At 38.1% G+C, this 27,990-nt stretch overlaps 1 protein-coding gene across 1 annotated transcript; it reads left to right on the forward strand.

Moving 5' to 3' along the window:
- Positions 1-153: 153 nt before the first annotated feature.
- ctr9 (CTR9 homolog, Paf1/RNA polymerase II complex component) lies at positions 154-27,953 on the forward strand. The gene is made up of 22 exons (XM_055213567.2): positions 154-325; positions 995-1,093; positions 6,630-6,869; positions 10,581-10,698; positions 10,793-10,882; positions 11,172-11,536; positions 11,635-11,871; positions 11,953-12,042; positions 12,121-12,249; positions 15,793-15,976; positions 16,055-16,143; positions 16,217-16,402; positions 16,501-16,588; positions 16,819-16,967; positions 19,349-19,465; positions 19,721-19,866; positions 21,376-21,447; positions 22,418-22,703; positions 26,403-26,560; positions 26,858-26,951; positions 27,037-27,149; positions 27,226-27,953. Exons 1-22 carry the CDS (start codon positions 281-283, stop codon positions 27,641-27,643), a joined length of 3,513 nt encoding a protein of 1,170 aa, XP_055069542.1. The 5' UTR covers positions 154-280; the 3' UTR covers positions 27,644-27,953.
- The last annotated feature ends 37 nt before the right edge of the window (positions 27,954-27,990 follow it).

Genomic DNA, 27,990 nt, shown 5'->3' on the forward strand with positions numbered 1-27,990 from the left:
ACAGAACATAGCATATACACTTTTTACATTTACATTTTTATTTAGATTTTGATTCATATGGTAATCTAACTTCAATTAATAAAAAAACCTGAATAAAATTTGGGCTACTTTTCATTTGAAGTGCCCGGCGGCTAACCCGGAAGTGAAGCGTCATTTGTTGTTCAGGCTTCGTGTGTGTGTGAGGCTGGTGTGAGGCAGTTGTTGCTGCTGGGTATCATCACTGGAAACCAGTAAAGACAACCAGTTCCTGAGCTGTTGGGTTTGAGGATTAAATTGGACCATGTCTCGGGGATCCATTGAAATCCCTTTGCGGGACACAGACGAGGTACGCGTTGATTTCGTCCTTTAACGTTTATTTATTTTAGCTGCTGATATTGATTAGCAGCTAGCATGCTATCAGTCGCGCGGTCTTCATAAGTTCACGTCAAAACGGCAAACTAAATGTGAATTATAGTAATTCGTTAGTGAACTAAGAGATAGCCAGTCAAGTCATGCATATAATGTCTTGTAATATGAATATTTCTGTCAGCTGTCCTGCATCTTGTATAGAAACACTGCTGCTGATTTTATCATGTTTATATTATGACTTCATCATCTAAATGTTATTGTTGTCTGGTACATCTGGTACAATCTTCTAATTTCTTTTTTTTTGCTTTGACCTGGTTAAAACCTCATTGAGATTAAAAGCCTCTTTTACATGAGTGACCCTGCAAATGTGCCAGCAAAAAAAAAAAGAAAAAAAAAAAGACAGAGATAGCACAAACTGCAGTCACAACAGCAATTTAACATGGGATGTCTTTTGAAGTACCTTAAATTTATTAAGTGACAGAAGCATCGAAAGTATTATTCCTAGCAACAGATGTGTTATATTTAAAATCTTAAGGTACATGTAAGTTTCTTCTATTATTCACTGTGGCTAAAACACTGGTTGTGTTTTGTGCTCATTTTAATTTTAGACTTTTTGTAGGACTGAATATTTTCTTTTGTCTTTCAGGTTATTGAGCTTGATTTTGATCAGCTTCCTGAAGGAGATGAAGTCATCAGTATTCTCAAACAGGAGCACACACAGCTGCACATATGGATCGCACTCGCTGTAAGTCAAGAAAACTTTTATATTAGTCCCTTTTGCGAGCAATTTCTGTTCCTCCTTCTTCTGTAAGGAGGTGACATGTAATTGTCCTAACAACGTTTTCCCTGGCCCCACCGGAATAGGTGTATATATGGCCCTGGACCCAGAACCAGTTATATTGGTCAATTTTTAAAATTGCGATTTATACATCATCTGAAAGCTTAATATATGTAGATATAATATAGAGAAAATTGGCATACAACTATTTGGAAATCTCAAATCTGAGAGTGCAAAAAAATTAAAATATTAAGAGAATTGCCTTCAAAGTTGTCCAAATGAAGTCCTTAGCAACACATATTACTAGTGGTAATTTTGTTACATATACATTTTTTACATAAACTAATATACTAATGATTTTTGGCATTAAAAATTATAATTTTGACTAGGGCTGACTTCTTATAGTCGAGAATTCGACGATATGATTCGGAGAGGTCTGATTCTACTATGAACCCCATAGTCGAATAGTAGGGAAGTGTTATGTAACCAATGAGCCACAGCACTGAGAAGCTTAACCGCATGGATGAGAAGTAACTGCGCTTTTCAAGTTAAAATTAATATATAGCTTTTTGTTTTTCACACCATATAAAGGCAAAATAGATTGTCAAGAGTTAAGAGAGTAACTTGTTTTTCGTACATTTCTATTCAGAATGTAATAGCTAGTGATGGGAGAAACGAAGCTTTTCGAAACTTCGAATCAATTGAACCAATTGCTTTGAAAATTGATTCAGTTTTTCGAAGCAGTTCGAAACCCACACACGCTGGCGACCCCTGCTGGCCAAAATAGTGTAAAAGCAAATGTATCCAAACATTTTACACTTTTTTTTTACAAAATAATAGCAAGATTTTTATTAAAATATGTTACAAAAAATTATTTAACTTAATTAAGACATAGTTAAAAGTGTATTATGTGTTTTTAGATTTATTTAGGGCAAACAAATGAATAAAACTAACTACCCTTTTAATTATGCATATTTTTGTCATTAAATCTGTCTATAAACAAAAAGTAGACAACATGGCAGTGTTATTAGTCAGAAGGATAAATGTTTTATGAAGTTTCATAATAAAACTGACCCGAGTTCATAAACATATTAGACACTGGTCATGTGATCAACTCCCCCTAGTGGTGAACCATCGGATTTTCGAAACGTTTCGAAACAGTTATGACGTAATGAAGCCTCGTTTGCTAAAATCACGTGACTTGGGCCAGTTTGAAACAAGCTCCGAACCACTGATTCGAAACAAAAGATTCGTAAATGTTTCGAAGCCTCATGAAGCAGTGCTTCGAAAACGGCCATCACTAGTAATAGCCTACTATGCAAAAGTGAAACTAAGATGACAGAATACTAACTGTGGCGTCTTTATTATTAACTGACTGAACACTTGACTCTTACCTGGATATTTAGATATGAAAGTTTTTCATCAACAGTATCTGCGTGAAACATTACAAAACATTGAAAATCACCTGCGACTCGACTGTTTCAACACGTCCATTATGTTGCAGAGAGTCCGCTTAATTAACGGCTTTTTGTTCAGTCCACGTGAGCTAAACATTTTTGTTTTGTAATTTTTTTACTCGCATAGGCTATATTTCTACATATTTTTGACCAAGTAGCACTCGGATATAATGTAAATTGTTTTCTAATGTAAGTTCATTTTAATTTGTTCTGAAATGATGACAAATCTTTTTACTAAAAATGATCTATCCAGTTTAATTAAGCCAAAATAATGATTTATTCGTTTTCATACTTTATAGATAAACATTAATTTTATCTACTAATATACTATTAAAAATGCCATAATAAATATTCATTGCCTTCTGTACAGATGCACAAGCCTACTGTCTTAATTTTAATTTCAGACACTGCTTTATTCTCTATTTACCGATGCTCTGTAAATTTGCACTTAAAAAGCCTTCTTGTTAAGAAATTGTTCTTTAATTTCTTTTTGTTGTATATATATAATATTTAGCTGTAGTATAGCTTGTTATTCTTTTTCTCATAAGGGGAAAGACATGTAGCCTGTATGTAAAAATATTTTTCAGACAGGTAATGTATCCCTATTCAAAATAATAAACAGCTTTGTTTACACTAATAGTAAAAAGTTTGGAAACACTTGTGCCAACCTATTGATTTCTTTTATTAGAAAGCTAAAATTTAATTAGCGACAGTGTATTTTAAAGGACAAGTTCTGTATTTTACACTTAAAGCCCTGTTTTCAGATTGTTTATGATGAAATAGAACGGTTTTGACTGAAATTTGGACATATGCGGCTGCCCCGAGAATTTTCCGGTGTTTGCGTTTCACCTCCCACCTCTACAATGGGTTTAATGGTGCACTGTCTGGAACAATCCTTCCTAAAATGCATTAAACTTTCGTTTACAAAGACGTGAAACTCACCGAGTGGTCAGGGGTGTTCACTGGTATGCTCACACAAAAATCGCTGCAAAAGATGCTTTCCAACAGTTGTTTTAGCATTCGTTGTTAACTTGTGGACATATTTTTCCAAACGGCTCACACCCGTATATTCTTCCGTTGAGAGCTTGAATAATAGACACTCCAGCCCAGTTGGTGGAGATAATCCACCATTGCCAATTGCAAGAATAGAAACAAAGTTCCCGGTGCGGAGTAATACCGTACCTCACACCACATCTAATACAAGTCAATGGAGTTGGCAAAAACTACGATAAAACCTGTTGGAATGCGTATTGTGCAGCGATTTTTGTGTGAGCATACCAGTGAACACCCCTGACCACTCGGTGAGTTTCACGTCTTTGTAAACAAAAGTTTAATGCATTTTAGGAAGGATTGTCATTTAATATGTTATCAAAAACTTTTATTCTGCAAACGATTAAGGGCTTGTTATAGATGTGCGTAGGTCTTACGGCGTAGCCGCGACGGCGTTGGTACTGCAGTTTGAGTTAAATCACTCCTCAACTTGGCTCATCTTTGTTTTCACCGTCGCAAACGGAAATACCTATGACGCAGTTTTTTTCCCCGACGTTAGGGGTTCTGGTGGACCAATCACAGCGCTTGCGGTCCGCGTAGAACTGACGCGCTGTTAAAAATTTTCCGAGGTGGACGTCAGGCTACGGAGAGCTACGCACAGGCTACGGATAACCTACGGCATAGAGCTTACGCACGACTATAAATCGGGCTTTAGTCGCGACTAATCGTTAGGCAGCTCTAGTATGTTCGACTTCATGTGGCGTCACAAAAACCAACAAGCACATCACATCAAAATACCGCAAGAGCAATTCAGGAGTCGACTGCTCTTTATAATAATAATAATAATAATAATTTTTATTTATAATGCACTTTATACATGAAGGACATGACTCAAAGTGCTACAGGTACACAGGTAAAAACAAAACATCATAAAAACAATCAAGAGGAGCATAAAAACAAGATTATATTAAGAAAATGCAATAGAAAATAAATAGGTCTTTAATTTATTTTTAAAAACCTCTAAGGACCGTGGTGACCTCAGGTAGTTGGGGAGGGAATTCCACAGTCGAGGTGCAACCACCTGGAAGGCCCTATCTCCCATAGTGCGGAGTTTGGACTTGGGGACCTGGAGTTTGTGACTATTAGCGGAACGGAGATGTCGGATTGGATTATGACCATTGATTAGTTCTTTTAGGTACAATGGTGCACTGCCGTAGACACACTGATAGGTAAGGAGACAGATCTTGTACTCAATCCTAAACCTAACAGGAAGCCAGTGGAGTATGTACTGCAGTCTCTGAATGCTACCACCAGGGATCCCGATGAGGAGTGCGTTACAGTAGTCGAGTCTTGAAGAGACAAGAGCATGAAGCAGGTTCTCTGCATCAGAAAGAGAGAGAAAAGGGCGAAGTTTGGAGATGTTCCGGAGGTGAAAAAATGCATTTTTACAGATATATTGAATGTGGGTGTTAAACGATAGGTGGGGGTCGAATCGTACCCCCAAGTTTATTATAGAGGATGTAAGAGGAATATCGTGGCCAGAGAATGAATAAACAGTCAGGGGGGAGGATCGCAGTTGGTGTGGGGTCCCAATGAGGATACCCTCAGTTTTAGAGCTGTTTAACTGAAGAAAATTGTCAGTCATCCATGCCCAGCCTCCAGATAAGCAGTTAGAGTGGAAAGTGATGATACGGGGGATGTGGGGTCCAGCCTGACATAGAGCTGGGTATCATCAGCATAGCAGTGGAAGGCAACTCCATGCCTGCTGATGATTTGGCCCAGGGAGAGCATATAGATGGAGAAAAGAGAAGGGCCAAGGAATGAGCCCTGAGGCACTCCACATTTGAGTGTGTGTGGCCACGAACAAGCTCCACCCAGGGTCACATACGCAACTCTATCAGTCAGGTAGGAACGAAACCATTGAAGTGCTGTATGTGAAATACCAATATAGTGTTGTAGCCGATGGAGAAGGATGGCATGGTCAACAGTGTCAAAGGCAGCTGAGAGGTCCAGGAGCAGAAGAAGAGATGGAAAGCCCTGGTCAGCAGCCACAAGCAAATTGTTTGTGACCCTGACCAGAGCGGTCTCCGTACTATGGGTGGTACAGAAACCAGACTGGATTTTTTTATGCTTTCGAGACGCTCTCGTGGTATTTTGATGTAATCCGAATCTCAGTCTGCGTGTGCCATTTAAAATCAAACACACCCATCGATATGGTTTTTGGAATGACTTTGTGATACAACAAAATTACATTTTAGCCACATAACATTGGTTAATGGAAACATTGTCATAGTTTTTTGTCGACATTTAGAAATTAACGCTGAATTTTTGCACATATATTTAATGGAAACTCTCTCTCTTCCCCTCTCAATGAGTTTAGCATGAAAGCGCATTATATCACAAATATCTTAACCTAAACTGCTGCATAGGATGAGTAATGAAGTTAAAGTAGTGTTGGACGAAAAGACAGCATGTCAGGTCGTAAAACTATTGCGTGCATTTAAAATCAATGAAGTGCGTGCTTCTTACTTATAACCCACTCACAACACCTTTTGGGATTAAAAACACTATTTGTTCAATGTACGATAAACAGGTAATGTTACTTAATAAAAAAATGTAATTAAAAATTGACCCATATAGTGATGTTTATCGTATCGTGGCCTTGTATCGGGGTACGTATCTTTTTGTGACATTGTTGGTGATACAGAGCCCTACTTTAGATGATAAACTATAACAGTTTTGATTTATTTTGGATGCTTTTTGTCACAACATAATTCTCACGGTAACATTTGTGTTATTCCATAGTTTTGGTGAGTTTGCTAATGTTCTGTAATGAGAAAAAAGATAAAGAATAAGAAAGTGATTCCAAACTTTTGATCGGGAGTTTAATTTTCAACCCCAAAAAATACTAGTTATTCTAACAGTTCTTCTAAAAAGCATTTAAAACAGTCCACTAAACTCTCTCAAACTTGCCCTTGGTCCACATTACAGAATTTTTATTTTACTACTTGTACTGCAAAAATATCTCATTCCTATTATATATTATTTCTTTTTAGTTGGAGTACTACAAACAAGGAAAGACAGAAGATTTCGTCAAGTTGCTGGAGGCGGCACGTATCGACGGAAACCTCGACTACAGAGACCATGAGAAGGACCAGATGACGTGTCTGGACACTCTAGCAGCTTACTATGTCCAACAAGCTCGAAAGGAGAAGAACAAAGATACCAAGAAGGACCTCATCAACCAGTCCACTCTTCTGTACACTATGGCAGACAAGATTATTATGTATGATCAGGTAAATGAATCTGACGGCTTAGAAATATCTTTATTTATCTTTATTTGTTAAAGATTACATAACACACACAGTTTTTGCCAATCTCATGTTAATCTTGGGTACCTATAGAGTAGTATTTCATCTTTCATATGCCCATAGAGTCTTTTGTCAGATTTGTCAAGAGTTGTCAGAACTCTTGAAAGCGTATGTTGTGAGGAGATAAAGAGTTACGAGTGCAGCACAGCTATATGTTCGTGTTGTTTATGATTTATAACAGTGCAAATGATGAGCCTTCTCGCTCTCACTCTGATTGACATGTGGGCGTGTTTTTCCGGGGGAAGTTCCCATTAAAGGAATAAGGGCGGGGTCACTGATACGTAACAGTTAACTATGTTACTTTCTGAAACTTGTAGGAAAGAGGAGTGAGTTTGGCCCAGAAATACCCTGTCACGCGCTTAATAGGGATGCACGATATATCGGCCGACATATCGTTATCGGCCGATAACTGCTTATTTTAAGGGCTGCTCGATTATGGGAAAAATCATAATCCCGATTGTTTTGATAAAAATCTTAATCTCGATTTTTTAACACGATTACTTAAATGACTGTAAAAACATGCATTTATACATGGGCTTGACATTAACTTTTTTGCTCACCAGCCAAAGTGGCTAGTTGTTTTCCAAAGCATTTTCACAGGCCACAATTTTAATAAATTTTATATGATTAAACTTGACTTTGGCATCCTAAAATGACTTTAATTTGAGCAAATTTACTTGGTTTAGCTAAATTAGATGCAGATTGAATTTCAAATGCAGTCTGACCACCCAAATTAGGACAACATTAGCTGGTATATACCAGGTATATCAGTATAGATCATATCATATATTTAGGTGCATAGAAACAGTCTAGTAAGGCATAAATAGATTTACATAGAATGAATATATTAAAAGTGGAGCAGGGGTGTAGAAGATTAACTGAAAAGATATACACAAAACCCCTCGACAACCACTTTAAATATTTATTAACAACAGCAGTCAAGAAATGTACATGAATTTTACTTTCAACTTGTTTATGCAGATTGTATTTTATATGCTTGATCATGATTTCTGTTAAAAGTGATTTAAGACTTTTAATGACTTACTGTCGAGAGGGCATTATTGTTGCCCAAAGTAGCCTACATTAAAATGATGCGCGAAGTTCGAACCTCTCAGCTGGCGGGTTTCATTTGATTTCGTGTGCATTCAGGAATGCGCTGAATTTCTCTCCGCTGTTGCACTGAGAATGTGCACGCAATATATATCTCTCCAATCACTTCCATGCAATTGCTGTATCTTTCCCGAAGTGTGTATGCGCTCAGACTGCGTCTTCTTGTGCATTCGCAAATCCATCACCTCTCGCGCGCTCTCTGGGAGGTGGCGATTTGGTCCGCAACGCTCAGCTGAACGCGCGCGCGTCTCCACAAACGGTCGCAGCCGAAATCTACACGCATTTGGCGGGTGTTAATGTCAAGCCCTGCATACATGCATTGTTTAGTGTTGCTGCAGAAGGCTACACGTGTCAAAGCAGTAGTGTTTAAGTGCCAGCAGAACGCGATTCACATTTTAAACACGATCGCTTGAAATGCATATAACTTTACAAACATAAACAGGATTATTAGTGACCTGACTTTAAACAGATGACTGAGTGAGCAGCTCTCTGCACGGAGAGCGGCGCCACGATCCAGCTGATATTTTAAACGTGAGGGATAGTTTGCCTCCGCTCGCTTGAAAAGCATAAAACTGAACAAATACATGGGGATTTCTACTTTGTGTGGGAGGCGCAGCTGCTTATGACGCGTCGGATTAATGACTCAAAACGAAATAACAGAAATGCGGCACACTAATCGATCTCCCTCGATTATCTTGTTTTTGCAATCGAAATGTGCAAAAATCGAAATTGAAATCGAAAAACGATTAATTGCACAGCCCTACTTATTTTTAATATTATCGGTTATCGGTCTGATAGCAAAATTAGGCCGATAAATGAAAGCCAATAAATGATGGATTATTTTTGGTTTGTTGAACCACTTCACTTGCTCATTGCTGACCATGTGGAGTTTTGATTGGTGCTTTCTGTGAAATAGCACGAAGATGACACGTGTTGCGGTCTTAAGAAGAGTATGCTAGTCTAGTGCAAAGACAAGATGTCCGCGGTCTGGAAGTTTTTCATTGTGAAAATAATATGAATATTTATCGGCATATATATATATATATATATATATATATATATATATATATATATATATATATATATATATATATATATATATATATATATATATATATATATATATATATATATATATATATATATATATATATATATATATATATATATATATATATATATGAAGAGTTTGGTTCCAAAACGCAATAAATCCATTTTGACAAATTTTGGTAAAAACGTGTTTTCTATACCAAGAAAGTGACAAGATGAAAACAACTATTTTCTGTTACAAACTTTTACACAGCATCTTTAGGTTATAAAAACATAAAAAATTCAAATCCATAACTTGATTTTCAAAGATTTATTATAAAAACGGATTATTTTTTCCACAAAATGCAATAAATCCATGACAAGTTTTTCTTCAAAATGCTATAAATCTATTGAATCAATAGCCTATATAAATGTGCATTCATCTTTGCCATGTTATATTCATTTAGTTGACGAGTTGTACACACTAATTAAAAATATAAACATTAATCAACACACTTACTTAGTCATAGTAAGAACCCTGTCATTGCGGTTATACTTGACGTCTTCGCTTAACGTCTTTCACAGCGATCAGCTGTAAAATGTTTTTGGTCCTGCTCGATTTTCGTTGACTTTGAGTAAAATTATGGAAAGTTTTTCATAAGATCCTCTGGGGTCAATGTGTTAGCATGAGAAGCTTGATGCTGTCGGGAGAACAAGCACCCGTCTCCCGAGTGCCTCTCAGGGAAATTATTAGATGTTGATGGCTTACGTTTCTTTCCCCATCACAGAAAAATCACAGGTTTAGCAATGCAATTAAAGTATTATTTTGTTTTGTTTGTTGATCACAAAGTACAAAGTAGATGAGGAAAACTAGGACTCCATGTACTCAGCGCGCCGCCATGTTTGTTTACATTCCGTGAATGGTGCGCTGTGGGATTCATTGTGTTCTGTAAAAAAGGGGGAGTGGCGTTTATCGCATTTTGGGAAAAAAGGGAGAAAAGATGACAGAATAACACGGCGGATATTGGATTTTGCGTAAAATTAAGTATTTACTTTTAACTACTGACCTGATATAATACTGATTTTGGCAGTAACTCATTTTTTTCAAAAATGGCGTTTATCGCGTTTTGGAACCAAACTCTTCATATATATATATATATATATATATATATATATATATATATATATATATATCTATATATCTATATATATATCTATCTATCTATCTATCTATCTATCTATATATATATATATATATATATATATATATATATATCGGTTATCGGCCCCCAAATATAAAGAGTTATCTGTTATCGGTATCGGCCAAAATTTCCATATCGGTGCATCCCTAGCGATTAACTGCTTTTTTGACACTTTGCCTTTGTTTAGCATGAGGAATACAAATCTTTAACTTTTTAATAAATCCGAGTGCATGATTAAAACCCTCTTTTATTGTAATGATATTAATGTTTATCATATTTTTTCAAATTTTCTTAGAACCATCTCCTGGGAAGAGCTTGCTTTTGTCTTCTGGAAGGAGATAAGATGGATCAAGCAGATGCTCAGTTTCAATTCGTCCTTAACCAGTCAACAAACAACATCCCTGCACTGCTGGGTAAAAATTGGGTTTATGCATTGCAAGTCGTATTCATCTGTGACTTTTGATATTTTTTGAATTATCTAAATAAGAAATGCATGTCATATAACAGGTAAGGCGTGCATCTCTTTCAACAAAAAGGATTACAGAGGAGCTCTGGCCTACTACAAGAAAGCGCTTCGCACCAACCCTGGCTGTCCAGGTGAGCTGCCAAATGTGTTATTATAATACACGGCCTGGTTTCACAGACAATATTTAAGCCTAATCCCAGACTAAAATGCATGTTTTTGGTGTCTTAACTAAAAAATAACTTTCACTGACAAATCTGGAAATATTTTCAACAATGTTTTCCAAGGAACACTTATAAAAGCTACTTTTAAATGTCCTTATTTATCTAAGCTTTGTCTGTTATACCAAGCCCATAACTTCCCGATTTTCCTTGACTGGTAAAGACTCACAAGGCTTCTTTTTGTTCAAATCGTCCTGTCCAGCCGAGGTGAGGCTTGGCATGGGCCATTGCTTTGTCAAGCTCAACAAACTGGAGAAAGCTCGCTTGGCGTTCGGCAGAGCCTTGGAACTGAACTCCAAATGCGTGGGGGCCTTGGTAGGTTTGGCCGTGCTCGAGCTGAACAATAAAGAGGCCGACTCCATCAAGAACGGAGTTCAGCTGCTTTCCAGAGCATACACCATCGACCCGAGCAACCCCATGGTGCTCAATCACCTCGCCAACCATTTCTTCTTCAAAAAGGACTATAGCAAAGTGCAGCATCTGGCTCTTCATGCCTTTCACAACACGGAGGTGGAAGCTATGCAGGCAGAGAGCTGCTATCAGTTAGCTCGTTCCTTTCACGTCCAGGTAAGAGAGAGAGAGACGTTTATTCATTTTTACACTAAAGAATGGATTGTGCGATGCCTGTGCCCATACATCTGTGCTTGTCTCTCTGTTTTGTCCAGGAGGATTATGACCAAGCCTTCCAGTACTACTACCAGGCCACTCAGTTTGCATCACCTACTTTTGTACTGCCCTTCTTCGGCCTGGGTCAGATGTACGTCTATCGTAGAGACAAGGAGAATGCCGCACAATGCTTTGAAAAGGTCCTGAAGGCTTATCCCAATAACTACGAGACCATGAAAATCCTCGGGTCGCTTTATGCCACATTGGATGACCAGGAGAAGAGAGACATTGCAAAAGTATGACATCATTGTTTGACACGTGAGCCAGTGTTTTTTTTTTTTGTATGACAATGACAAGCTTTATGACTGTTTTTGTAGGAACATCTGAAAAAAGTCACTGTGCAATATTCTGATGATGTGGAAGCGTGGATTGAGCTGGCGCAAATTTTGGAACAAACTGACATTCAGGTAAAATTCTTGGTTTTATTGTATGCCTGTGTAAGGTCAATTTTAGTTGTTATTTGACTCTGTGAATCTGTCACGCAGGGTGCTTTATCTGCTTATGGCACCGCCACTCGTATCCTGCAAGAGAAGGTCCAAGCTGATGTTCCCCCTGAGATCCTCAACAACTTGGGGGCTTTGCACTTCCGTTTGGGAAATCTTGGAGAAGCCAAAGTAAAGTGACATTTCTTTTTCTATTTATTTTAACACATGTTTTTAGTAATCAGTGTACATTATTTCAAATATAATCTCAGACCTGCAAACTTGTCGCTTTTCGGCGACAATCGCCGTTTTCTTGGTCAATTGGGTCATTCACGTGAATCGCGTAGAACCGGAGAGTTTTTTTTTTTGAGGTGGTGGGGGGGGGTCGGGAGGCTGCCCTTTATCTGAATGCCATGCGGGCTAGAATTGCCAAACATTATTGGATAATTCTTATAATTGACACTTCTCTGGGCCAATCGGAATCGTGGCATTTGCTTTTCTCTGGGCCAATCGGAATCTTAGCACTTCCTTCAGAATCTTGAAGACAGCGCGTGAGCGCGGTCCTTTGGATGAGAGACACACCTGGCTACCACGCGAGTCTGATGGACACTTTTAACGTGAAGGAACCATCTTATTCAAGGTAAGTCAACTTTTTTGGACCAAAAACAACAACTACTTGTTTGCTTGATTTAAATTAGCGTTAGCTACCGCTTATATTGTATTTTTAGGAACGAGTCTACGCCGAGTAATGCACAAACGTAGACCTTGCATAAAGTTTGCCTATGCTTCGAGCAAAATGACTAATGTTAGCTAACTTAGCAGGACGATTGTTAGCTAGGCTTATCGTTACCCGGGTGCTCTGGCCTGAGTTCCGAGATATACGGATACTACTCGAATTCTGAGGTAACGTTACCCTGAATAACTTCATTACGGTGGCTGGCTTGCGCAGGCCAGGCAGTCATTCGTGATGTGGGTAAATGTTTACACAATAGCTGATGCGAGAGTAATGTTAAAGGAAAACCCACCGTTTTTCAATATTTTACTATGTTCTTACCTCAACTTAAACTAATTAATACATACCTATATTTTTTAAATGCATGCACTTAATCTTTGTACATCGCGTTGTGAATGTGATTTAGCCTAGCCCCGTTTATTCCTGGTGGCTGTATACCTGGTAAACAGTATTTTTTAACAACAGGGCTGTTTAGACAAAACAATCTGGCGAGCGTGTTGTCCTAGGCTAATACACCAACAGCAAATTTCTGTATAATAAAGGGCTACATTTTGCATCAAAGTCTGTCAATGAAATCTTTACATTGTGTTATAAGTTGAATTTACATTTATGAACACTAGCACTTTGAGATTGTTTATTCAATGTAAGAAGCCCTACATATAAAATGCATTATTATAATAATTATTGAACAGAAATGTATGTTGATATTCACTGCATATCAGCCATACAGTATGGAGACACGTTGTTTTATCATATTAGTCCTATGTATGATAGTTTGCAAGGTTATATTTTAATGATTTTAATTTACTTTCAGGCAATGGTTCTGGGCACTTTGGTGGAGCACTCACTGCCATTCACAATGGCCCATCATCGTCATCCTTGCACAGATGCCGGCTGAGGACAAAGTGGCTCTGTCGCACGAACATCGGCAAAATATATATATATATTTTTATTTCTGTCTGTCTCTTGTTATTTTTTATTTCAGTGTCATGCTTCACAACACTTCCAGGCGTTTCCGTGAGTTGTAAATAAAAACATTTGTAAAATATTAAATGTGTCATTCTCCTTAAGCTTCAATGATGTTTTAACATTGATTTTTGATTAAAGTATGGTGATTTTTGTTAAGTCACGTCCAGAATCATATTAAAATCACACAAAAAATAGAGCTGGGGTAACCGCCCCAAAAGTACACCCAATCCCCCCCCCCCCCCCCCGCGTGACACTGTCACCTTTTTTTCTCTGAGGAGTTTGCAGGTCTGTAATCTTCATCAATGTTAACCTTTTCCCCGCCACTGACGAGTTTTTACAGAGATCCATATTTCCGCTATTATCCACTAGGTGGAGCTCTTACCCCACTAATAAACTAAAGCATACAATGATTCAAAAACAATATAAACTCTGTGTTTTGATTATCGTTCTGGATTTGATCTCTAACAAAAGTCCTTTACAAAAATGCAGTTATCTCAGCTTTTTGCTCAAAATTTGGTATTTTTGAAGAAACCTACCCATATATGAGAGGTGATGAAAAGAGAACAAATGAAGGTATGATAAATGTTTTTTTTCAAAGCAGAGTGTCTGTTCATTCATTTGATATATTGTATGTTCATATATTTAAAGAAAAAAATGTTCTGGAAGGCATTCAACTTTTGTGAAAATGCTGGCGCTGACTGGCAACTTTTAAAGAGCCAGTAAGATGCCAATTTTAAGCGTCCTATCACTGTTTATAAGTCCCGGACAACAGGTTTAAATGCATGCAAGGTCAAAAACATTGTAATTTTCTCAAAATATAAATGTAAAATTACTTCATTTCTCAGAGATCCCCAAACGATTCGTGTGAAGCCGTTCAACGACTCAGTCTGCCTAAACCCCACCTTTCAGTAGCCTACACTGCTCTGATTGGTCAACTGACACAGTCTAAGCACAGACCACAGATCAGTGGCACAGACCAACAATAGTGCAACATGTATTGACTTAGTGCTAACATTATTTACTGAGAAGACATTATCGACATCAATATACGTCATTCATCATTAATCCAAGCAATAACAACGACGATAGAAATTAACATTTTACACTCATTTAAGCATTTATTTAAGTTAACTGGGTCATAACAAAACCGTAAGTGAGCATGCGCTAGCCGTTTGCTAACGTGACTCTCTGACAGTATATTAAGAATTTAAACAACAACCTCTTTCATCATTAATACACGCAATAAAAACGACGATAGAAACTAACATTTTACACTCATTTAACCATTTATGTAAACTAACCGGGTCATAGCAAAACCGTAAGTGAGCATGCGCTAGCCGTTTGCTAAAGTGACTCTCTGACAGTATATTAAGAGTTTAAACAACGATATCATTCATCATTAATCCAAGCAATTAAAACGACGATAGACATTTTAAACTCATTTAAGCAAGTATGTAGCTATAATCATACTTGCAGGTTGTGGTTAGGAGACGCATGTTGTTCCAAATAAAGTGGGACCTGAACCATCTTTCATTGCCAAACGTCTAGTAAATCCCTCCTCGAAAAAGTCTCCTTTCGTAGTGAAAAAACACATACTGTAAACACAGCATGATATGATGTTTACACACACTAACTAGCTGTGGGCAGGTCATAGTTTTCGTTTCTCCCGCGGGCAAGGCTGTAGGCGGAGATTAGTATCTCGTGTGACGTGGAAGTGTTCGTGTGACGTGGAAAAAGTCAGGCAGGAGATCCAATCCATATAACGACTCGTTTCAGCGATTCAGAGTCGACTCTTTACTTTAGAAGCCAATAACTTTATTAATCGTGCACTTTTTGGTTTAACTACTTTGCACATTGTCTACATTGATGGACAGCTACATGACACACTGCAATACAGGTCCGTTTTGATTTTGGATCTGTGTGGCTCTTTAAAAAAAACCACACTGGCGGGGAAGAGTTAACCAATGGGAGACGCAAATGGGATATACTGTATTTATTAATTAATGATTGATTTATACACTGATTTTTTGTAGAAATACTTCCTGGCGTCTTTAGAGAGAGCAAAAGCGGAGGGCGAACATGATGAGCACTATTACAACGCCATCTCTGTCACCACCTCCTATAACCTGGCGAGACTGTATGAGGCCATGTGCGAGTTTCACGAGGCTGAGAAGCTCTACAAGAACGTCCTGAGAGAGCATCCCAACTATGTTGACTGTATGTGTCATCACGTTGTGATTTTATTTGATTATGTGCTGCATTTCTGAAAAACGCTTTAATTTGAACTTATAACAGGTTACTTGCGTCTTGGAGCGATGGCACGTGACAAGGGAAATTTCTACGAAGCCTCTGACTGGTTTAAAGAAGCTCTTCAGATCAATCAGGTAGTTATGCCTACCATCATACCACATTTATTTAGGTTCCTCTTGATCTGTATTAATAAAACATGTTTTTTAGGATCACCCTGACGCCTGGTCGTTGATCGGTAACCTCCATCTGGCCAAGCAGGAGTGGGGACCCGGACAGAAGAAGTTTGAACGTATCCTTAAACAGCCATCCACCCAGAACGACACCTATTCGATGCTGGCGCTTGGTAACGTGTGGCTTCAAACGCTGCACCAGCCCACAAGAGATCGAGAAAAGGTGCCTATAATGACTCTCTCAGTGCTGTTATATGACACTCATTGCTGTTATAAGTTGTCTGAATTGTGTGTTTATTGCATGTGTGTTTTTTTTTACAGGAAAAGCGGCATCAGGATCGAGCTCTGGCCATCTACAAACAAGTGCTGAGGAATGATTCCAAAAATCTATATGCTGCCAATGGCATAGGTGCTTTATCTACTGCTTAACTAGCATTGCACATAACCACTTTGTGGCTTATTCTGAACAGCAACTTCAAGAGTTTAGGTTTGAAAAGTATACCAAGTCATCTGCCAAGTGCATAAATCTGTATGGATGTATACTGAATGCAGAGGTTTTAGTACCGTTGTTGCTTGGCAGTACGCAACGTAAAAAGTTTGTGGATGTGACATCATCGTTTTTCTCTCTTCTGTCCGCAGGTGCTGTGTTGGCACACAAGGGTTATTTCCGAGAAGCGCGAGACGTCTTCGCCCAGGTGAGAGAAGCCACAGCAGATATCAGTGACGTCTGGCTGAACCTGGCACACATTTATGTGGAGCAGAAGCAGTACATCAGTGCTGTGCAAATGGTGAGACAATCAACAAACATCCTCTGTATGTGAAGGTTTACGTTCTAGGCTCTGGTGTTAAGATGCATTTTGGTGGATCGGATCACAAGTGGATGAGGCGTAAACAAGATGTGAAACGTTTTGAGCTCGTCCACTTTCGACCACATTCAGAGGTAGTCGAAAACTTTTTTTTTTTATATATTTTTGGGCCATTTTTGCCTTTATTAGATAGACAGTGATTAAGGAGACGACAGGAAAGTATAGGGTGGAGAGAGGGGTATGGGATTGGCAAAGGACCTCGAGCCGGGATTCAAACTCGGGTCGCCAGAAGTGCGCCTGCACCATGTGTCGGAGCACCGTCCACTACACCATCGGCTCCGACGAGGTAGTCGAAAACTTAAGGTGGTTGAATGTGTTTGAACAAACACAAAAGAACGTTGATCTAATGCAGTGCTTCTCAATTATTTTTTGTCACGCCCCCCCTAGGAAGAAGTAAACATTTCGCGCCCCCCAACTCTCCGCCGCCACTGTAAATAGTATAATTTGTCTATAAAATGACACATCTGCAAAACATTGTATCCTTATTAACATTAAAGAAAACACAACAAAAGAAATATCAATCAACTAACAACAAAGAATAACTTTATTAACATTGTTTTTTAGTCTGTAACAGAAAAGACTTAAAATGCATAAATTTGCCTGTAATAAAAAAATCAATCCTTATTTACAGTATATTTTTTGACCATTTAATACTGAAAATTTAAATTAAATATAATCAATAAATAATAATAAAAAACGCAAGCGGCTTATCAGCGTGTTTGGGGTGTAATGTTTTTAAGTGACAGTGCAAAAAAAGCACTTCCTGAAAAAGTATTTTCCCCGGGGTCTCGCGCGCCCCCCCTGGTGTCGCTTCGAGCCCCCCCAGGGAGTCCCGCCCCACTATTTGAGAAGCACTGATCTAATGCGATGTACCGAGCACAATGTTTTTACATCAGTCCTGAATTTTAGCGTGATCCCATATTTTTGCCACGGTCTTTCATTATGCATGCGTGTGCAATTGCTCTGAAATCTATGAAAGCCCTTACGTATCGATGATCATGTTTACTAGACAAGCAGCAGTACTCTGGCATAATATTAGTGTGCATAAACTTAAACACGCTCTTGTTTTTACGACTCATCCATAGACCCTCCCCTCGAAGTAATCAGGACACCAGGGGCCGGATTCACGAAAACATTCTTAAGACAAAAAATAAAAAAAGTTCTTAAGATAAGTTATAAAAAGTGCGCAAGAATGTTCCTAAGTGCAATTCTCAAACATTTCTTAAGAAGTTCTCAATTTTTTCCTTAAGAATATCTTAAATTTGTGTCTTAAGAATAAAATGACAAGCTTATAAATGAATTAAGATACCCTGCTAATGAGGTAACAATACACTTATCCATTATTCTTTTGACTACCTTGCGATTAACGCAATACAAACGAGTGATGCATTAAGACTACTACAGGATGTTATTCGCTGTTGTAACAGAGGCCAGCTAGTATTAAGGCGGTGTGGTGCGTAAATATAATTCCAGGATGTCCCAATCGGTCCGTCATGCGGGTCGAGCGCTCTGGGTGTGCGTGCTTCACTCTCCGTGCCCACGGCTTAGTCTCCTGCGCTCATGCGTCAAGAGATGGACGCGGAGGATGAAGCGTGCCCGCGGTTTCGGAGCCCTCGACTCACATGACGGAGCGATTAACGGTTCGCCTCCCGCTAAGAACGACTTTTACCTGTTAAGTAATTTCACAATTAATGTAGGCTATTACGGAGGAAGTTAAATGTTTGCTAATATTATCACTAATACTTATTTTTGTTTCATGACATATATTACTGAGAAGGCCTTTAAACTTCATTATATGAGTGTGGAATTCCTCTTTAAACTAATCTATGTGAAGTAAACTAATTAAATTGCCATTTCAGACTAGGGCTGTCACAATGATTAAATAATCGTCTTATCGCAATTGTTTGATTTCAGATCACCGCAATGATTGCACATTGCAATGAAAACACAAGAGGGAGCTGCAGCGCCTGTATAAACGAGACGGTGTCAGATTACTTTTAAAAATGTGTTGTGTATAAATATTTACTGCCAGATAAACCTCGCAAAAGATTTAGTTTAAATAATCACAACATTCTGTGAAAATTATTTCATAAACAAAAAAATGTATGACAATTAAATGTCAAAGCAATAAACAGGCAATTAATCGGCATTCTTCTTAAGAATGTTTTGTGAATACGGCCCAAGGTGTGAACAGGAATTTGTTTTTTTCTTCTCCACTTGTGTTACGATCGATCAAAATGCATCTTAATACCAGGTGTAAATGTGCTCCTAGACTTACGCTTGTTTTTTCTTCGGCTCATCAGTATGAGAACTGCTTGAAGAAGTTTTACAAACATCAGAACACAGAAGTGCTGCTGTATTTGGCCCGGGCGCTCTTTAAATGTTGCAAGCTGCAAGAATGTAAACAGATGCTTCTGAAGGTGAGGAACTTACATCACAACTTACTTTACTTTTCTGTTGTAATAAAAAAAAAAGAAAGACCCGAGATAAAAATGTCATTTAATTTTAAGTATCCTTAACTCTTATTAAGGTTGTTAACTCTTTCCTCGCCAGCGATTTTGAAAAAAGTTGCTAGCTGGGGCCAGCATTTTTTTCCCCACATAAGTTTAATGCCTTAATGGTATTTTGAGCCTTTTTGATGTGATTTTTTTTCTGGTCTTCCTGTGAATCCTCAGGCTCGGCATGTGGCTCCCAATGACACAGTGTTGATGTTTAATGTCGCACTGGTGCTACAGAGGTTGGCCACACTCGTGCTGAAGGATGAGAAGAGTAACCTGAAGGCTGTACTGAGTGCAGTGAAAGAGCTGGAGCTGGCTCACAGGTAAGTGAGATCCTCACCAACCAATGTCACTACACCCTGCGTCTTAAGCCTGGAGTATATTCTGTTTTATTACGTTTACATGCAAGGTCGAAACGCACAGCTTTGCAAAGTGAAGCTTATTTGACTCGTACATGTACACAGATGTTCGACGCATGCGCATAGCGAAAAATGCAATGCAACTCCTGTAGGTGCATGCATGACGTAGGCATACTATGTAAGTTGGGTTTTCAAAAATCCGGCGGTGCAAGTACAGTATGTGCACTCTTCTAATGATGAAAATTGTGTCATGCACACTGTACGCAGATCCTCACGGACACGTAAAAAATGTACCATACTTCCGCCTATAGTAGTTGAATAATTCAAGTGAGTACAGCTCGTTTCTACTTTAGGGAAAGACTGAAATTTCAAGATAAAGTTTTAAAGGCGCTCTAAGCGAATCTGTGTAATGTCCCTTCTTGTTGACGTTCAAACAAAACGGAGCGTAGCTAACTCCTCCCCTCCCTTTTGTGCTTTCTGAACGAGTCATGAACGCGCCCAACCCCCACTCCCAAATCCTTCTTGTCGTTTATTGGCTGGAACACTTTGTTATGTTTTGTGGTGGTAGGTTTGACCGCTTTGTTTTTGTTGCAGTTTGCAAACCCTGGGCGGTCTACAGAGACCGCGTTTTTTACAGTGTGTTCAGAGGACAGGCTGCTAGCAGATAGTGAGGAGATTAACAAAGTGAATAGTAGCGCCCGTTGCCTTCTTTTTCGAAGCTGCATGATGCAAAGCTCATCAAAACATGTATTTAGCCCATCATGTGTGTGGCTCGTCATGTCAAAATATGTGTTTGGTGCATCGTGAACTTATGTGCATCACACGTCATGTCAAAATACGTGCCTGCTGCAGATGCTTCGAAGGGGTTTATGATAAAAGAGATGCTTGTGATTGCCAGATTCTCACGTAATCTCATGAGTAATCAGAGTTTACTGTCTTGCCAGTATTTTGTGAACGTAACCGTGAACGTCTTTTTCACTTGCAGTTAAACAGTTTAAAATCACTTGAATGTTAACATTTGCAAACATTTAAAACACTTACAAATGATAAACTTTCGCTATTTAAATTTGCGAATCACATTCGAGCCGAACCGTGGGTCGTGATCCGTACGGATCAGGGATCAACTGCGATCCGTTACACCACTAACTAAATATCAGCTGGGATCAAGTCAAATCTGGTATTTGGAGCCTTGGGTCTCCGGTTATTTAAAATAAATGTGCTTTTTTCGACAAAAAGTCTTTCCAAACTAAATTTTGCAACATTTGAGGTATAAACATTGCATTTATGCTCTAAACGTGAAGAAATGCGGGCAAATTTAATTCGAAAATAATAATTTTTATCAGCAGTATCAGTAAACTTTTTGACGAGCTAAAACGTTTTACTTTTTTTCTTGCATTAAGAGCCTTAAATGGAAACATGGCTTTTGACTGAAGATATTTACTCTTTCATATCTTCCTGTTTCTGTTCTCACAGGTACTTCAGCTATCTCAGTAAGGCTGGAGACAAAATGAGATTTGATTTGGCACTGGCAGCAAGTGAAGCCAGGTAAGTTTTTCCAGATTCGTGATCTTGTTTAGAAAGGAGAAAGTTTCACATGATGCTTAAATGGTGTTGTCATTTCTCTTACCTACCCACACCAACACGGGTATTTTTAAAACCGCAGCTTTTTCTATGTAATTTGGCCATTTGTGCACATGCATTATTAGGTCACTGAAACCGAAACTTTTTGAAAACTCCGGTCGTGTAGTCGGTGAAACCGAACATTTTGCCTGGTGATGTCGGAGTGTCTCCTTGGTTTACATAAGTGCACCATGATGTTAGCCTAGCTTTTTTGTCAGCCGAACCTCCTTTACCTAAATTATTTACTTGAAGTACCACCATGAGATTTTAAGTCAATAATTTAATAGCACATTTGCATATTTAACTTTCTTTTTTTACTATTTATTTTTCATCCATATTAAAATTTTTATCAGTAGTATTTTATTAGCTACATTATCTTTAATTTTTTGTAGCGTTTTGTAATGGTCACATGACATGCAGTTTAAACAAAAGGTTTTCATTAATAAAACTGAATCGGCTGCTCTCCGCCTCTTTCATTTGCTTAAGCTTGCGCAACTTTCATGCGCTCGCAAAATGATTTCTTCAATTGCTCTGAAATATCAGAGAAAGCTGTAAGGGTATATACATGTACTAAACTCTGTGCAGCATGTTTGCTAACAACACAACCAGCGAACTCTTATATAAGTAAGCTTCAATTTAAATTCGTAATTTCTCCGCCTCGCATTTATACGTAAACAGAGGGACTCGCCAACAGACCACCCCCTCGGAAATCAGGACAGAAGCGTTTGAAAGAGACGGATTAAAATGCCAGATTGTAAACGTGAATGTGTCTCTCTTGTCCACTTGTGATCCAATTGACCAAAAAGGACTATCTGCTTGTCCAAGACAACAATTGTGCACTTCTGCTTTTTAGCTTAATTGATGCAGAAATGACCCCCTTTATTTACCTTCTCAGACAGTGCTCTGACCTGCTGAGCCAGGCTCAGTACCACGTGGCCCGAGCTCGTAAACAGGACGAGGAAGAGAAGGAGCACCGCGCTAAACAGGAGCAGGAGCGAGACCAGCTGCGGCAGCAGATGCAACGAGAGCAGGAGGAGAAGAAGAACAAGGTGGCTGAGGAGCAGAAGAAGCTCCTGGAGCAGAGAGCTCAATATGTAGAGAAGACCAAGAACCTGCTCAACTTCTCAGAGGGCATGAAAGAAGGAGCCAAGGAGAAGAAGAAGGGAGGAGGTGGAGGACGGGTGAGTCTCTGAACTTGAATATTACATTTCATCTTGAGATGTTCTTTTCAGTTCATTTTCTCATAAGCTGATAAGATTTTAATATTTAATTGTCATTGAGTAAAAATATACTTGATGGTTGTTTGTAACCCGGTAAAAACAATACAAACATTTAATTTAATTTAAAACATGCAAACAGCAGCAACACATCAACAACAGAACCAGGATTTTCATGCAACATTACATTATCAAAGAGCACTAGATCAGTCCAGAGGATTAATATCTACACTGCAAAAAATGATTTTCAAGAAAATAAATTCTTAGTATTTTTGTCTTGTTTTCAGTAAAAATATCTAAAAATTCTTAAATTAAGATGCTTTTTCTTGATGAGCAAAACGACCCAAGAAAATATGTCTAGTTTTTAGACCAAAAATATCAAATCCAAGTGACCCCGTGCATAAAACAAGCAAAAAAATCTGCCAATGGGGTAAGCTAATTTTTCTTGAATTTTTCTTGAATTTAGTGTTTAAAGTGCCCATCTTATGACTGCTTTTCCACAAGTTAAATAGGTGTATGAGTTCCATAAAGCATGTTTCAAAAGTTATTTGCTCGAAATAGCTTGTAGGAAAAGATTGTTACCCATCTCTAGGAGCCTCTGTTTCAGGGCATTTCAGATTGTGCCGTTTTGAGCTAGTCATTACATATTTATGAGCTGCTGCTCCTTTGATCACGCCCCACTACTAACTTTTAGTTTGGCAAAACACTATTACTTAGTTCTTGTAGAATTGTAAAATAAAGCCGTTAAATATTTTTCAAAACCACGCTGTAAACTATCTAGCCTGCAAAAATATCTATAGCCTACTGTTTACAAACAATTTTAACATCACTATACATTTAAAAGGTATAATTTACATGATTAGCATCAATGTATGATCTCTGTTTTGAGATACAGATGCTCTAGCATCATAAATGTAGTATTTTGTGACAGAAGATGACAACATGCAAAATATAACGTGACTTCTTACCTTTTGTGTTGATACAACGATCGCGAATCGAATTCAGTCTGTTTCAGATGTGTGAATGATCCATGAAAGTCCAATAAAATACATCCAATGATAATTTTTGTCCACAAATGCGTATAATCCGTGAAATATAGATACATAGTCTGTTGTTTACATCAGATTTCGCATGAAAGTCTTATCGCCTACAATCTGATGACTATTTGCGTCGTAATACACTGTATATAAGATTACTCCGGGTTCCAATAACCACGCGTTAAAACTTAGTTTTTAAAAGTAGGCGGGAGTATAATCCATAATATCCAAATAGCGCTGTTATTTCAGTGAGACATGATAACAGCAGGGTATCAGCGAGCGAAGTGACTGACTGCTCTGTGCTCTCTAGCTACCTGGTGGGTGGAGACCTGCGAGTGGGGTGGTGGGCGGAAAAATTCAAACGGAATGTGATGAAACGGCTAGTTACATCACAACGGAGCTGAGTTGGAACTCGCGCAATCTGAGACTCAAGGCAGAGGACATTCAGAAACCTGTATCTCACTCAAAACAACATGGATGGATTTTTTTCCAAGTTTGTATGCGTGTGGGAGCATCAGAGACACAAAATAACACCCCAAAACCCAGAAAAAGTGAGTTTTTCATAATATGGGCACTTTAAGAAAAATTTTCAAGATTTTTGTTGCTTGCCCCATTGTCAGTTTTCTTTCTTGCTTGTTTTATGCACAATCACCCAAACTCGACATTCTGTGTCTTCTTTCTCTGTGCAAAAAGAGCAATGTATATGGTCAGGGTCTAGGACAGAAGCGATCAGCGAAGGATCACATCATCTTGCGGGCATATTTACAGGCCATAGACACACACCATGCTTTAACAAATTTTTTTTCTTTTAACTGATGATAGGGATGTCCCAATCCGATATTCTGGATTAGGGTTATTCAAGTGCATCAATTCTGCACCCACAAAGCCCATAAGGGTACACTCCAAAAAATGAACGTCTTACTTAGTATTTTTGTCTTGTTTTCTGGTATAAATATCTGAAAATTCTTAAATTGAGATACATTTACTTGGTAAGCAAGTGGCTTAAGATTTTAAATCTTGTTTATTGAAATAAATGATGAAAATCAAGAAGGGTTATACTTGAAACAAGTTTAAAGAAAAATAAACTTCATTCCAGTTTCAACTTAATTCAGTAAACTTAATTTAAGTTGATTTAACTTACTGCACTGGCTGATATGTTGACTTGTTTATTGAAATAAATGATTAAATTTTTAAGATTTTAAATTAAAACCAGACTTAATATCTTAAGCCACTTGCTTACTAAGTAAATGTATCTCGATTTAAGAATGTTCAGATATTTATATTAGAAAACAAGATAAAAATACTAAGTAAGACAGTCATTTTTTGCAATGTAGTGTACAGGATGATTTAGGCGCATCAATTCTGCACCCGGGATGTGCATAAAAAGTCCGGTCAAGCACTTAATTCCCTTAATAACCATCTGCACACTAAAGCTTTTTTACTATAACAGTTTTACACAATTAAAGAAAAAATATTTAGCATAGTTAATTGATCAAACATACCCATTATATGTTCTCCTAAACACTACCATGATTAATCATTACTAATGTTTCCTGTAACTTGTAAATCATTTTAAATTATTGATTTTTACATTTTAAAATTATATTAGATGTAGCAGAAAGCACTATACACATTTAATTACAATAGTATATCGGGCATGTATCAGTATCGGCTGATATTCAGAATTCTGGTATTGGAATCGGAAATGAAAAAGTGGTATCGGGACATCCCTAACTGATAATATAAAATTCTTACCTTCAGTTAACCGGTCAGTATGAAGAACAATATTTCAATTTATGTTAACACTTACAAATAGGTCTATAGTTACTAACAATGGGTCTCATTTCATTAGTAATGCGAACGCACAATTAGTGCGTAAAATGTGCGTACAAATGTTTTCACAAACAAATCGTGTTTCAACAAAAACTTTCGTATCAAAATGTCTTGTAAATGTATGCAAAAATTCAAGAAAACCTAAAACCACTCATATGCAATAATCACGTACGCTATAATCAAATACTAGGCTATAATTATAATGTGTATAATAATGTATATATGATTATATTTTATATTATAATATTTTCTGTATTATTTTTTATTATACATGATCTACATTATTATTATATACATTATTCTAGCCTACTTATTTTTTTCTACACATATAAATAAGATGCACGTAATGACAAATCTTCACGCTTTCCTTCCTCACTTTTTAGATCTCTATATAAAAACGTCTGTTTTATGCCTAATGTAAACATCATGTAAATGTAATGAGAAGTCCAAACGTCAATCACTTGATCTCTTGTCTGTTTTATTTTAGATACAGATGCGCGTCTGTCATATTAATTAAATGTTGTCATATTTGTTAATGCATCCAATACCTCTTTAAATGTGACTCCGGTCGGTGGACAGCACTGGCAAGTTTTTGTGAGAAGATCAAGTGTGCGTATAAATACGAAAAACGTATGCAATTATTAGTGAATGAGACCCATTGATTCTTGATTAATGTTTTAATTATTGCATTTGTTGTATATTTTAACATTATATTTAATGCAATGATGTTGATGTATGAACCTTATTATTACATTTAAATATATACATTTATGTTTTGATAATTTTTAACTAGCGCAAGAAAGGAGGCGACTATGATGACTTTGTCAATGATGACTCTGATGAGGATCTACCACTAAAGAAGAAGAAGAAGAAGAAGGTTGGGAGTGGCAGCGAGGTGGAGGATGGAGAAGGAGAAGATGGAGAGCAGAAATCCCGCAAGAAACGAAAGAGGTGAACGTCTCTCCGAACATGTGCAGTGATTCAATAAGGGTGAAGTTTGGGGGGATTTGGCCACTTCACGATTCAATCCAATTCGGAAAATCACAGTTTAGTTACAAAACAGTTCTCAATGCATCCAATAAATCATAAGGAATTGTTTGCCATAAAATGTAGGATTGAAACTTACATTGACGTCTACCCAAAATATATTGCTAGTGCCTATTTCCATAGGGAGTAAATTCATAAGTAAGGGTAGGTAGTGGTTGAAAGTTGAGATTTTATGTAATTTTGTTTCATTTTTTTTCTCAGACCCGGTAGGAGAGAGGATGACGGTTCAGATGATGAGGGAAGCTCGAGGCCCAAAAAGCAACGCAAACCTAGAGAGCGCAAGAAGATTGAAAAGGTAAAGAGTAAACGCATAAGGGTGATTACCTGGATAATAACGTTTTTTATACGACTAATTCGAATCACTTTTTCCCCTCATTAAGGCCAAGCCAGAGCGCATGCCGCCATCCCTCAAAGGGAAGATCAAATCAAAAGCCATCATTTCCTCCTCCGATTCCTCCTCCGATGAGGACGGGTTGAAAATAGCAGAGGAGAAGTAAGAAACGCTCTTCTTAAGATTTCTTCATTCAGCTGCTGACGTCCTCACTAAAATTGTGTGTTTGTACATCTAGAAACCCCAGGGACAGCGGCTCAGGTTCAGATGAAGATGAAGGCCACAGGAAACGCATCGCTTCCGACAGCGATTCCGGAGCGGAGGAGCGTAACCAGTCGGGTAGCGAGGCTGGCAGCCCTCAGCGGTCTAGAAATTCAGCGCCTTCAGAGTCTGGCAGCGAACGGCCCGTAAAGAGGAGGAGACCGCAGCAGCAGCGGTCCGACTCGGAGCAGTCGGACAACGAGAGCAAGAGGAGTCGCTCTGAAGGATCCGACGACGAATCCCGGCCTGGATCTCCGGCAGCCGCGTCAGATCAGGGATCAGACAATGAGGGCTCTCCACAGAGGTCTGACAATGATTCGGAGCAAGAGGGCTCCAACAACGAAGCCTCCAACAATGAAGCCTCCAACAGAGGCTCAGATGATGATAGTGACTGAATGAATGAACTGTGTGACAAAACACAAGCTTTTGTTATTGTAACGTTTCGTTTTGGCATATGTAGTTATGTCTTCCTGGATACGCTTCTCTGATTTTCCAGAATGTTTTTTATTTTTCAAAAATGAGAACATTGTTTCCTGTTTAGTCTCCAGAAATGAAATGTTGAAAACTTCTTTTGCTGAAGCTTTTTGTTGAGCATTACAACATGCATTGTGCCCAATAGTCTTCTTACAGGACTGTCACAAGCTGTGATTTAAAAATTGGTGTACATTATGAAATAACTTGGAATAAAAAGTATTTTGAAACAGGTCTCTAAAAAATTTTACTGAATCCCAGTTTTTTTTTT

This window comes from Misgurnus anguillicaudatus, chromosome 21, assembly GCF_027580225.2.
Source record: "Misgurnus anguillicaudatus chromosome 21, ASM2758022v2, whole genome shotgun sequence".
NCBI lineage: Eukaryota > Metazoa > Chordata > Actinopteri > Cypriniformes > Cobitidae > Misgurnus > Misgurnus anguillicaudatus.